Source organism: Erythrolamprus reginae, chromosome 10 (genome assembly GCF_031021105.1).
Source record: "Erythrolamprus reginae isolate rEryReg1 chromosome 10, rEryReg1.hap1, whole genome shotgun sequence".
Taxonomy (NCBI): Eukaryota; Metazoa; Chordata; class Lepidosauria; order Squamata; family Dipsadidae; genus Erythrolamprus; species Erythrolamprus reginae.
Genome location: NC_091959.1, coordinates 5,462,700 through 5,476,435, shown reverse-complemented (window position 1 = coordinate 5,476,435; position 13,736 = coordinate 5,462,700). Strand labels below are relative to the sequence as shown.

General features: G+C 43.7%; 1 protein-coding gene across 1 annotated transcript in view; it reads right to left on the bottom strand.

Moving 5' to 3' along the window:
• Window positions 1–13,736, bottom strand: part of NPTN (neuroplastin) — a 38,360-nt gene that overhangs the window by 2,126 nt on the left and 22,498 nt on the right. Inside the window, exon 6 of the mRNA XM_070763440.1 lies at window positions 3,242–3,263. Within this exon, the coding sequence (XP_070619541.1) occupies window positions 3,242–3,263 (22 nt within the window). The remainder of the gene's footprint in view (window positions 1–3,241; window positions 3,264–13,736) is intronic.

Sequence of the window (13,736 nt, the reverse complement as noted above, 5' to 3'; positions counted from 1 at the left end):
GTACAAATAAGCAATCAGGAAGCAATCAATATTAATATAAATCACAAGGATACAAGCAACAAGTTACAGCCATAAGTGGGAGGAGATGGGTGATAGGAATGGTCACTCATTTCCTCCCACTTATGACAGATGCAGTCTTAGTGAATAGTTTGACAGTGTTGGGGGAATTATTTGTTTAGCAGAGTGATGGTGTTCAGGAAAAAAAACTTATTTTGTCTAGTTGTCTTGGTGTGCAGTGCTCTGTAGCGACATTTTGAGGGTAGGAGTTGAAACAATTTATGTCCAGGATGCGAGGGGTCAGTAAAATTTTTTCACAACCCTCTTTTTGACTCGTGCAGCATACAGCTCCTCAATGGAAGGCAGGTTGACAGTAATTGTTTTTTTGTGCAGTTCTGATTATCCTCTGAAGTCTGTGTCTGTTTTGTTGGGTTGCAGAACCAAACCAGACAATTATAGAGGTGCAGATAACCGACTCAACGATTCCTCTGTAGAACTATATCAGCAGCTCCTTGGGCAGTTTGAGTTTCTGAGTTGGTGCAGAAAGAACATTTTTTGTTGTGCTTTTTTGATGACCTTTTTGATGTTAGGTGACCATTTTAGGTCTTGAGATGTGATAAAACCTAGAAATCTGAAGGTCTCTACTGTTGATACTGTGTTGTCTATTTTTTATTTATTTATTTATTGTTAGAGTTGAAAGGGACCATGCAGGTCATCAAGTCCAACCCCCTGCCTGAGTAGGAATCCTAAAGCACTCCAGCCAAGTGGCAGTCCAATCTCCTCTTGAAAGTGTCCAGAGTTGGGGAGTTCACAACCTCCGCAGGCAGGTTGTTCCACTGGTTGATCGCTCTGACCGTCAGGAAGTTCTTCCTTATTTCTAGGTTGAATCTCTCCTTGGTCAGCTTCCAGCCGTTGTTCCTCGTCTGGCCCTCTGGTGAATAGAGTGACCCCCTCCTCTCTGTGGCAACTCCTCGTATACCTGTAAAGAGCTATCATGTCCCCTCTGGCCCTCCTTTTCTCTAGACTATCCATGCCCAGTTCCCGCAGTCTCTCTTCGTAAGTCTTGGTTTCAAGTCCCCTAATCATTTTGGTTGCTCTTTTCGGCACCTTCTACAGAGTTTCAATGTCTCTTTTGAAGTGTGGCGACCAGAACTGGACGCAGTACTCCAGATGTGGTCTGTCTAGTATTGTAAGAGGTGATAGAATGGGAGGGTTTCTCCTAAAGTCTACCACCATTTCTACAGCTTTGAGTATATTCAGTTCCAGATTGTTCCGGTCACATCACGAGGCTAGCTGTTCAACTCCTGTCTATACGCAGTTTCATCATCTCGAATGAAACCAATCACTGTTGTTTCATCTGCAAACTTCAGTAGTTTAACAGATGGATTGTTTGAGATGCAGTTATTGGTATATAGACAGCAGTGATGAGAGTACACGGCCTTGGGGGTAAAGCCTACACATCTTCTCATTGTTGAAGTTGAGAAGCACTGTTATAAACCATTGTAAAATCTTGTGGACAGAACAGAGATGGCTTTTCCAGAACAATCATTTAAGTGGCAGCTGAATGCATCATTTACATTCACTTGTGTACAATGTAATGGTTCCTGTCCCAGTTATTTGTTAATGCTGTTATTTTTAAAAGCACCATTCTCAAGGATTCGTTCTATGTAACCCCCCCCCCCCAAATAACTCTGTTTAAGATGTCAATTCCACTGACATCCCCCCTTCTATTGCTCCTCTCTTTTCTGACAGTTCTGACACAGATGCAAAGACATCTCAACTGAGCTGCAACGAGATTTAAAAGACCAGAGTAAACAAACGAAACAGAACAACAACAAAAGAGATCAACGTAACAGTTTCTTGATCATCACATCCCTGGGGAATTCTGGGAATTGAAGTCCAGATATCTTAAAATTGCCAAGATTGAGAAGCACTGCTTTGGATGATGCCAATGTGGAAGTGTTTGTTATATGTTAGCTCTCAAAAGAACAATCCTTCATTCGGAATGTTTTGCTTTCCCTTCAAATATACAAGTGATACCTCGTCTTACGAACTTAATTGGTTCCGGGACGAGGTTCTTAAGGTGAAACGTTTGTAAGACGAAACAATGTTTCCCATAGGAATCAATGGAAAAGCGATTAATGCGTGCAAGCCCAAAACTCACCCCTTTTGCCAGCCGAAGCGCCCGTTTTTGCACTGCTGGGATTCCCCTGAGGCTCCCCTCCATGGGAAACCCCACCTCCGGACTTCCGTGTTTTTGTGACGCTGCAGGGGAATCCCAGCAGCACAGAAACTGGTGCTTCGCTGGCAACGGAAGTCCGGAGGTGGGGTTTCCAGTGAGGGGAGCGCCAGCGAAATTGCAGCATCACAAAAACACGGAAGTCTTCGAAACCCCACCTCCGGACATCCGTGTTTTTGTGATGCTGCGATTTCGCTGACGCTCCCCTTGGTGGGAAACTCCACCTCCGGACTTCCGTTGCCAGCGAAGCGCCCGTTTTTGCACTGCTGAGATTCCCCTGCAGCATCACAAAAACATGGAAGTCCGGAGGTGGGGTTTCCCATGGAGGGGAGCCTCAGGGGAATCCCAGCAGTGCGAAAATGGGCGCTTCGCTGGCAACGGAAGTCCGGAGGCGGGGCATCCCAGTGGCGGTGGCTTGGGCTTGTAAAGTGAAAATAGTTTGGAAGAAGAGGCAAAAAAATCTTAAACCCTGGGTTTGTATCTCGAAAAGTTTGTATGACGAGGGGTTTGTAAGACGAGGTATCACTATACAGTAGTTCCTCTAGATATGAGCTGCGCCACATGCGAGTATTCCAAGTTACGAGCCACGAGGGGAGAGAAATTTCTGTTCCAGACCCGAGCTCAAATTTGGGATACGAGCTGAGCGTCCACTAGGTGGCGCAAGAATCCTTGCTTCTGGTTATCTCGGAGGGGAAAAACAAAGTCTAAAGCCATTTGTTCCAGATACGAGTTGTTCGACATACAAGCTCCCTTCTGGAACGAATTAAACTCGTATCTAGAGGTACTACTGTATCTTAAAATTGCCAAGATTGAGAAGCACTGCTTTGGATGATGCCAAGGGTTTTTCTCCGCAATGTGGAAGGGTTCGTTATATGTTAGCTCTCAAAAGAACAATCCTTTGTTCGGAATGTTTTGCTTTCCCTTCAAATATACTTGCCTGAAAGGTGGAACATTTAGAGCACAAAACGGACTGCGATAGGAAGATCAGGTCCATGAAATACTTACATTGGCCCAGCTGGTTCATCATCTGCAAGGGGGTGGATGGTGATCCAATGAAAGAAAGAGAGAAGGAAAAAAAAAAGGCTTTTAGGTTCTGCGGTAAAAATTTGCAGGATGGTAAAAAATCATTGGCTACCAATAAACAGCTTTATCTAAAAGGCCATTCCGTTTGAAATTGCAAAAATTTCATGAAGGGATTTTATTTTTCTCTCCTGGATTTGAGTTTAGATGGCAAAGTAGGTTGTTCAAAATCATTTCAGTCAACACTTTTGGAATGCTATTATCGTGAAAAACCACAACTGTTAAGTGGACAGATTCTGACAAATGTGGATATATAGTACTCATCTTGTCCCCAAATTCCAGTGGTTCAATCTTACGAGAGAGATGAGAAGACAAACCAACATTTCAGTTGTAAAATCCTGCTGTTTGTTTCTAAAATCAATGCTTTATTTCTCCCCCATCTGACTCTCCCCAGAAACGCATGGTACATGATTCTGTGTGAATTCCTTTGTCGTTTTTCAACTTCGCTTGAAGTTCTGAATAAAATATTTCAGAATTTTGACTTGATACAAAACAGCCCTTCCAAAAGCACCAAGCTTTTGTGGTGATTACATACACAAATGATATTACCCAGTTATTGCACATCACAAGACATTTCAGCTTGTTACCTGGGAGGGCCAGAAACTTATCCCTTTATAAATTTTGTAGAAGGTTAGAAAAATAATAATAATAATCAACTTGTCCCTTTTCTTCGTGATCAACTTGATTTTTCATTTGTACTTTACCTTACAACGGAGTAAAACGAGAGGCACATTTTAAGCAATTAAAAAAAAAAACCCAATCCGTAAGAACACCTTCAGTTGGCAACCTGTTCTGCATTACGTCACTACTTTATTTATTGATAAATAGTTGGCAAGCTAAAAAAAAGAAGACCTTTTCTTATAATTTGTGGTTTGGATACAAACTCAGCAGGATTCCACAAGGGGACTTAAGGCACACAAAGCATTTATGGAAACTACAGTCTTTTAACAGTGTAAGCAACTGCATGAGCACACACTAGGAGTAATGTTGGCCCAAGCTGAACATTACTCCATCAGTACCTTTAAGGCAACGGAGTGGCTAAGCCACCGCCAGCACAGTTACCAGAACGGGGGCAAGGGGTGGGGGGAGAAAAGGAAGAACAAAAGGGAGGGGAGGGAGGAAGAGCTAACCACAAACCAACAGCTGGACAGCCAAAATAACACACCAGTGTCCACAGAAGTCTGCTACTCACAGCAAACTATTAGAACAAGGTACAGAGAACTAGGACTAGTAAGGACAATCAGACATCAAATGTGCTGTATATACAGTGCAGATATACAGAGACAAATCAGGTTTGGAAACATGGAAGCACATTACGATAAAGACTAAGCTGCCCCTCTGACAAACATCTTTCAACACCCCCCCTGGCCCCCCCAGAAGACCTCAAAGGCAGCCTAAGCTAGAGACGCTCTAACATAGAAGCTTTGCTGATGCTGACATTCAGGAATATCCTTAGTTTTCGTTTCCCAGGAATTAGCAGGGTTAGGGCAGTGTTTCCCAACCTTGGCAACTTGAAGATATCTGGACTTCAACTCCCAGAATTCCCCAGCCAGCACTATAATTTCTTCCAACTGCAATGAGTCGAGCACCCCTTGCACAAATGGAGGCACACAATGAGCAGACATTATTCGTGAATAACCGATATGCGTAGCAGTGAGCAGTTCAAATCAGGCCCAGGCCTGCCACCCTCATTGCCTATAGCAGTGAATGCTGGCTGGGGAATTCTGGGAGTTGAAGTCCAAATATCTTCAAGTTGCCAAGGTTGGGAAACACTGGGTTAGGGGATTTAGTGCCGGGTTCAAAACCATCGTTCTGCCCTTCGAAACCTCGCTTCAATCACAGCAGCCTGAAACAAGGGGGTTGGGGGGGTTGGGGGGGGAGCGTTTGGCTAACGGATTCTGAAATAGCTCCAACTTATGCCACCTGAGATAGACCGGTCGTCAAACACGGAGGTGGGACAAGAATAAGCTTACACGTGGAACAAGGCTGGGGTTGGACTTGACATGAGGAAGCAAGATGGAGGCTCTAACATGAATGCATTCGGTTGGCAGAGCTCAGGGGGGGCAGCGGTTCGGTTGACATGCAACTCTTTATCGTAGATTGGCCGCATGGCCATTATTTCTCCTTTCTATGCCCAGTCCAAGCCAAGCTGTGGCTGTTATAGAAAGCCTTTCTCGGTCAATAGCTCCTGGGTCAGCCATGGTCGGCATTGATCCCCACCATATACAGAACGTGACAAGACAAAAAAATTAAAAAAAAGGACTAGAGCCCTAGAGAAGTTGACCAGAAAAGAGGAGAAACAGAAGTGTAGGGAGGGAGGGCGAGGTTGGGAAAAAAAGAAAAGAAAAAGAATGGAACAATTAGAAAAATGGAGCCCAAATTAGTGGTGGATGGGAATGAAGAAAACTAAGGAAAAAGTGTTAACGTCATGAACTGTGCATCGTATAGACTGAAGCGGAGAATAAACGAACTCCAAAGCATGCAAAAACTCTCACTTACCACCGTTTTTTAAAGGAATGATGCAATTGAAAGGGGGAAAGAAAAAGAAGTCATAGTAACTGATAAATAACAGTATTACTCAGCACGTTCCATTAATTCTCTAAATTTGCTAGCATTTGCAGCCGGAGGTCAATTAAGGAAGGTCCCCTACGTGCATCCAACTTGCCAATCATTTTCAGACTACAGTTGCCTCCCTCGCATTCATTCCAATCAAGTTAAGATTCCCAACTTCTCATTTTACACATCGGCTCTAGGATACAAAATAAATTAAGTCCACCACCAAAACGCAGGACCCCTGAAGAATACATGCACGTAAAGCAAGCAGGGCTTCTATGAAGCCTTCTTAGTAGCCGCCACAGGTTTTTTTTTGTTTTTAAATCACAAACTGAATTTTTACATCATCATCGTCGTCATCTTCTTTTTAAGGACCCCAATAATCCCTTGCGGGGTGAAGTCGGCGTAACTCAATGGAGCTGAGTGTTTACTGGCTGGGTGCCCTTCCCTGTCACCAATGCGGAGTTTTGTTCAGCAGATATATTCTCATTGTGCCCAGAAAGAGAATGAGAGAGAGATAGAGATAGAGAGAGAGAGTGAGAGAGACAGAGAGTGAGAATGAGAGAGAGACAGAGAGAATGAGAGAGAGAGTGAGAGAGACAGAGAGTGAGAATGAGAGAGAGAGAGAGAGAATGAGAGAGAGAGTGAGAGAGAGTGAGTGAGACAGAGAGTGAGAATGAGAGAGAGACAGAGAGAATGAGAGAGAGAGTGAGAGAGAGTGAGTGAGACAGAGAGTGAGAATGAGAGAGAGAGAGAGAGAATGAGAGATAGATAGATATATAGAGAGTGAGTGAGAGAGAGAGAGAGAGAGAGAGTGAGAATGAAAGAGAGACAGAGAGATTGAGAGAGAGTGAGTGAGAGAGAGAGTGAGAATGAGAGAGAGACAGAGAGAATGAGAGTGAGAGAGAGAGTGAGAATGAGAGAGAGACAGAGAGAATGAGAGAGAGAGTGAGAGAGAGTGAGTGAGACAGAGAGTGAGAATGAGAGAGAGAGAGAGAGAATGAGAGATAGATAGATATATAGAGAGTGAGTGAGAGAGAGAGAGAGAGAGAGAGTGAGAATGAAAGAGAGACAGAGAGATTGAGAGAGAGTGAGTGAGAGAGAGAGTGAGAATGAGAGAGAGACAGAGAGAATGAGAGTGAGAGAGAGAGTGAGAATGAGAGAGAGAGAGAGAGAGTGAGAGAGAGAGAGAGAGAGGGAATGAGAGAGAGAGAGAGAGAGAGAGAAATAGCTGCCTCTATGTAGGATTTAACTTACAGCCTCTTTATTTAGACCTTTAGTTAGATTGACCTCACAGCCTGAGGTTAGTTGGGGGAAAGATCAAAAGCAACATGAGAAAATATAATTTTACTGAAAGAGTAGCAGATCCTTGGAACAAACTTCCAGCAGATGTGGTTGGTAAATCTACAGTAACCGAATTTAAACATGCCTGGGATAAACATAGATCCATCCTAAGATAAAATACAGGGAATAGTATAAGGGCAGACTAGATGGACAATGAGGTCTTTTTCTGCCGTCAATCTTCTATGCTTCTATGTTTCTCTTGATGGTGAGGCGAGAGCTCCACCTCTAGGTCACCACACCACTCAAGCTGAATTTTTACATCCCCTTCCAAAACTGACCAGCAGAAATCCCATACGATTTGTATAAAAATGGGACATTCAGTTTTTTAAAACGAGGCTTAGGAATTTTGCTTAGGGGGCAGGAGGAGGTGGGAGAGATTTAAGACCAGGCTAACCAATAAATTGATTTTAAATTTACTGGAGTTTTCTCTCTCTCTCTGCCAAAGGAACAGAAGGGCTTATAAAGTGGAAATCTGCAATGGGGTGTTGGCAGGAGGACATTACCTCTGTCCTCTTTTCCTTCCTAGCACAGAGGAAATATTGAAAACACGTACAGATGTTCTCAAGAGACCTAGATCTGGAAATCTCCCCCACTTCCTTCTTCAGTCTAGATCTAGGTCTCTTATTACTGAGCGGCCACATGACCTAACAAGAGCAAAATAAAAATTAGAAACGGGCGGAGAAGTGAAGGAAGGATTCTCTTTCTTCTGTTAGCAATAGCTGGGAAAGTATTGCTATCAGAATCCCAGCGACCGGTTAGGTCCCACAGAGTTGGCCTTCTCCGGGTCCCGTCGACTAAGCAATGTTGTTTGGTGGGACCCAGGAGAAGAGCCTTCTCTGTGGCGGCCCCGACCCTCTGGAACCAGCTCCCCCCAGATATCAGAGTTGCCCCCAACCTCCTTGCCTTTCGCAAGCTCCTTAAAACCCACCTCTGTCGTCAGGCATGGGGGAATTGGAAATTTCCCTTCCCCCTAGGCTTATAGAATTTATACATGGTGTGCTTGTATGTATGAGTGTTTTTAAATTGGGGTTTTTTTATATTAGATTTGTTTACATTGTCTTTTTATATTGTTGTTAGCCGCCCCGAGTCTTCGGAGAGGGGCGGCATACAAATCTAATAAATACAAATACAAATACAAAAGAGAAGGAAACAAAATGCCCATTTTTTTTTCTATACAGGCTGCATTGCTTGCAATTGCTAAGTGGATCTTCTCGCAGAGGTCCATGAATCAATGCCAACTCGGATCTTAAATAGGACAGGTAGTGCTCATTTAGCAGGTGCCTCATTTAGCGACGCTTCAAAAATTACAACAGTGATCAGAAAGTAATTTTGGCACCAATCTTTACATGTGTGGCCTTTGCAGGAACATTTGGCGAAAGAGAGAAGTCAGATTGTAAGCTCCGTTATAGTTTCACTTAGCGAACACTATACTTAAAAACAAAAGATGCTGTTAGGAAATGTAGTCGCTAAATGAGGACTTCTGTAAAAACTAACTTACACAAGATTATGCTATGACATTAAATTGGATACTATTGTTTAGAAGGAGGACAAAAGGCAAAAAAATACATAGATATTGCAGGAAAAACTACTGTAAAAGCCAAGAGAATTTGAAACTATTATGAACAATTTGAGTAACATTTCAATAGCCCAAATTGCACAAAATAAACATACTTAAAAAAAACCAAAACCTTTGAGGACCTTTTCCACAAATAGCTCAATTATTTGCTACAATGCAGATGCATGCAACATATTAAAATCTTTTTGGGGTGCTTCAGGGCTCGGTCCTCTCTCCCCTCCTATTCAATATCTACATGAAACTACTGGGTGTCGTGGTTAGCTCTGGCCCATCTCCTGCCCAAAGGACTGTGGATGTGGGGGAGACATCCACATGCTGTAGGCCTGTTTTGCCCCCCCCCCCCGTGGAATCTGCTGATGAAGGCTCCTCTGACCAAGAAGACATGAGTGACAGGGAGGAGGAGAGTGGGGCAGACAGCTCAGAAGGAGATCAATTATCCAGCTCCTCCTTGGATTCGGAACAAGAGTTAATGATACAGCCACGCATGCGGAGAGCGATGCATAGGCAACAACAACTGAGAGATTATTATCAAAGAAAATGAGGCCACCTGTGGTTGGGTGGGGCTGTGGTCATTAGTGAGGCTGCTATAAAGAGCAGCCTGTGGGTTTGGCCATTGTGGAGGATTATCTGATTGTTGTGTTTCGTGACTGCTTTACTGACTTTGACCTTTTGTGTGCTGATTTTTCCCCGCTTTGAAACTAAACCAGAGCAAAGTGTGTTTCACTTTGTGAAAGAAGAAGGACTGTGAATTGCCTCACAGCTGCAAGCTAAGTATCACAGAACTGATAAGGGACTTGTACAAATTACCACTTTGGTTGGAGACGAGGGCTCTTTGCTATACCAAAAGAGGGCTTGGTTTAAGTGAATTTTCATTATAAAGAACATTGTTTTGAATTTTCAAACGTGTGTGTGTCTGAAATTGTATCAGTGCATTTTTGGGAGGATTCTATCAGAGAGCTCGACAGAACACTGGGTGAGGTCATCTGATGTTTTGGGGTGAGGTATCAGCAATATGCTGATGATACCCGGTTGTATATCTCCGCCCCACGTCAGTTCAGTGAAGCAGTGGTTGTGATGTGCCGATGCCTGGAAGCTGTGAGGGTCTGGATGGGTGTCAACAGGCTCAGATTTAACCCAAACTAGACTGAGTGGCTGTGGGTACTACCTCCTAAAGGCTATTGACTGTCCATCCTTGGCTCGGGGTGGGGGGAATTGTCCCCCTCAGAACGGGTTCACAATCTGGGTGTTCTCCGAGGCGCACAGATAAGATTAGACCAACATCTAACAGCTGTGGCTAACGGGACCTCTGCACGGGTTTGTCTGGTGCAGAATTGCGACCCTACTTGGATCAGGAGGCTTTCCGAAGAGCCACTCATGTCCTTATCACCTCATGGGTGGATTATTGCAACGCACTCTACATGGGTGGTACCCCTGAAGAGCATTCGGAGACTACAATTGGTCCAGAATGCAGCCGCGCGATTGGTTGTGGGTGCACCCAGGTACACTCACACATTACACCAATCCTCCACGAGCTGCACTGGCTCCCTATTGGCCTCCGGGCTCAATTCAAGGTGTTGGTTATTACCTTTAAAGCACTACATGGCTCAGGGCCAGGTTATCTCCGAGACCGCCTTCTATCTCATAGTTCCCAGCGACTGGTAAGATCCCACAGAGCTGGTCTCCTCCAAGTCCTGTCAGCCAAACAGTGTCAGCTGGTGGACCCGTGAGGAAGGGCCTTCTCTGTGACTGCCCCGGCTCTCTGGAACCAACTACCCCTTGAGATCTGTACTGCCCCCATTCTATTGGCCTTCTGGAAAGCACTGAAGACCTGGCTTTTCCAGCAGGCTTGGGCCCTTGATCTCGCAGATTTACAATGTAAATTTATGTATGTATGAGATTTTTAAAACTTTCTTAACCTTTTATGATGTTTTCAAATGTATTTCATATCCTGTTGTAAGCCGCCCAGAGTCCTTCAGGAACTGGGCAGCATAGAAATACAGTGTCCCCTCGATTTTCGCGGGAGATGTGTTCCGAGACCGCCCGCAAAAGTCGAATTTCCGCGAAGTAGAGATGCGGAAGTAAATACACTATTTTTGGCTATGAACAGTATCCCAAGCCTTCCTGTAACACTTTAAACCCCTAAATTGCAATTTCCCATTCCCTTAGCAACCATTTAGATTATTACTCACCATGTTTATTTACTAAAGTTTATTAAAAAAATATTTATTAAAGTCAGACAAAAGTTTGGCGATGACATATGACGTCATCGGGCGGGAAAAACCGTGGTATAGGGAAAAAACCCACAAAGTATTTTTTTAATTAATATTTTTGAAAAACCGTGGTATAGACTTTTCGCGAAGTTCGAACCCGCGAAAATCGAGGGAACACTGTACAATCAATCAATCAATTAATCAATCAAACCTTCCCATGGGGGCACCAAAGACATTATTGGTATTTAACAATAGCAACCTCTGGCAATCCAAGTGGCTGCAAAGAGCATCTATAAAAATTAACACCTGGGATAAAGGCAAAGCTTTTCAGTAAGCTTTGGCTTTTCTGGGTGTTTTACGTACAAGAAAATCTCAGTGGCAGGCAACAATTCCTCTGCTTCCACGCAAGCAAAGCACAAAGCATAACCTACTTTTTGCTAAGGCGATTAGATGAGCGCTAAAGTGACAAGGAAGGAAGGAAAAGAAGGTTTTTAAAATCGCTTTCTTCACATTATTATTTATAACCAGCATTAAGCCAAGAAAAATAAGTATTAGTACAATAAAGTAAAATGGAACTGCTGCCCTGCCAAGGAAAGAAAATCATGCATTCTTTATTTTATTCCGACTTGCAAAACAATTCAAACAGGAAAACAACATACTACCTTGGCTTAGGCTAAAATTAACACAGTGAGGAGATGGAAGAAAACCAGCTAAATTTATTTTTTCTTACTTCAAAATTCACATCTTCTAGAAAAGCAGATGTCTGTTGATTTACCCCTAATCCAAAAGAAAGATTTGTGTTTCCCACTAAAGCCATCATACATACACTAGACTTAATACAATGAAATAATAATTGTTTTGAATGAAGGATCAGGATCAGAGGAAAGAAAGTAACCGCTTGACTGTAACACAAAAACGTCGCTCTTTGTATATAAACGAATATAAACGAAAGCTACAGCCCAGTGAGTTATTGAAAACTATCACAAAGACCTGCTCTGCCTCTCTCTCAAGCAATGAGTGCAGAAATGCAGCATTGCTTTTTTTAAACTTTCAACACAACGTAGCAAAAGCACGCAGTGAGTATGTGTTACTTCAAAATTTGCAGGATATCAACGAAGCAGTGGAAGTGATGTGCCGGTGCCTGGAGGCTGTTGGGGCCTAGATGGGTGTCAACAGACTCAAACTCAACCCTGATAAGACGGAGTGGCTGTGGGTTTTGCCTCCCAAGGACAATTCCATCTGTCCGTCCATTACCCTGGGGGGGGGGGGGAATCATTGACCCCCTCAGAGAGGGTCCGCAACTTGGGTGTCCTCCTCCATCCACAGCTCACATTAGAGAAACGTCTTTCAGCTGTGACGAGGGGGGCATTTGCCCAGGTTCGCCTGGTGCACCAGTTGCGGCCCTATCTGGACCGGGACTCACTGCTCACAGTCACTCATGCCCTCATCACCTCGAGGCTCGACTACTGTAATGCTCTCTACATGGGGCTACCTTTGAAGAGTGTTCGGAAACTTCAGATCGTGCAGAATGCAGCTGCAAGAGCAATCATGGGCTTACTTAGGTATGCCCACGTTACACCAACACTCCGCAGTCTGCATTGGTTGCCGATCAATTTCCGGTCACAATTCAAAGTGTTGGTTATGACCTATAAAGCCCTTCATGGCATCGGACCAGAATATCTCCGAGACCGCCTTCTGCCGCACGAATCCCAGTGACCGATTAGATCCCACAGAGTGGGCCTTCTCCGGGTCCCGTCAACTAAACAATGTCGGTTGGTGGGCCCCAGGGGAAGAGCCTTCTCTGTGGCGGCCCCGACTCTCTGGAACCAGCTCCCCCCAGAGATTAGAACTGCCCCTACCCTCCTTGTCTTTCGTAAACTTCTCAAAACCCACCTTTGTCGTCAGGCATGGGGGAACTGAGATATCTCCCCCGGGCCTATACAATTTATGTATGGTATGCTTGTGTGTATGTCTGTTTAATAATGGTTTTTTTAAATATTTTAAATTGTAAATTATTAGATTTGTTATAAACTGTTTTTATTGTGTTGTGAGCCGCCCCGAGTCTACCGAAAGGGGCGGCATACAAATCTAAATAATAATAATAATAATAATAATAATAATAATAATAATAATAATAATAATAAATATAATAATAATAATAAGCTACAGCCCAGTGAGTTATTGAAAACTACCACAAAGACCTGCTCTGCCTCTCTCTTAAGCAATGAGTGCCAAAATGCATCATTGCTTTTTTAAAACTTCAACACAACGTAGCAAAAGCACGCAGTGAGTATGTGTTACATCAAAATTTGCAGGATGTTGCTCTGTGTGAATCAATGGCTGTTGACTTGCACCTGAGATAAATCAAGGAGGAAATTCCTCAGGGTAGCTCCAAGAATCAGCCAAATCTAGGACGCTGGGAAGTCAAGGTTAAGATTGATCAGCTGTTTTCACCAGGGGGAACATCAATTACACTGAGAATACCCAGGTAATAACAGGATGTCTCAGGCACATCCCGTTCTGCCTTGTCATTGGGAGTACAAAAGGAACCTACTGTGATGCCAGTCTGATTCACGAATACCATCAGAACTGAGTAAAATCGAAGAACGCTCTTCAGCCACGGCACACAACTATCTCACAAAGAGAAGGAAGGCATAAATATGTCAACAATGAAGTGAAACATTCGTTTTGAATAAAGCAACCTTAGGTATTTATGCTGATTTGGTGTTGTGGGAGA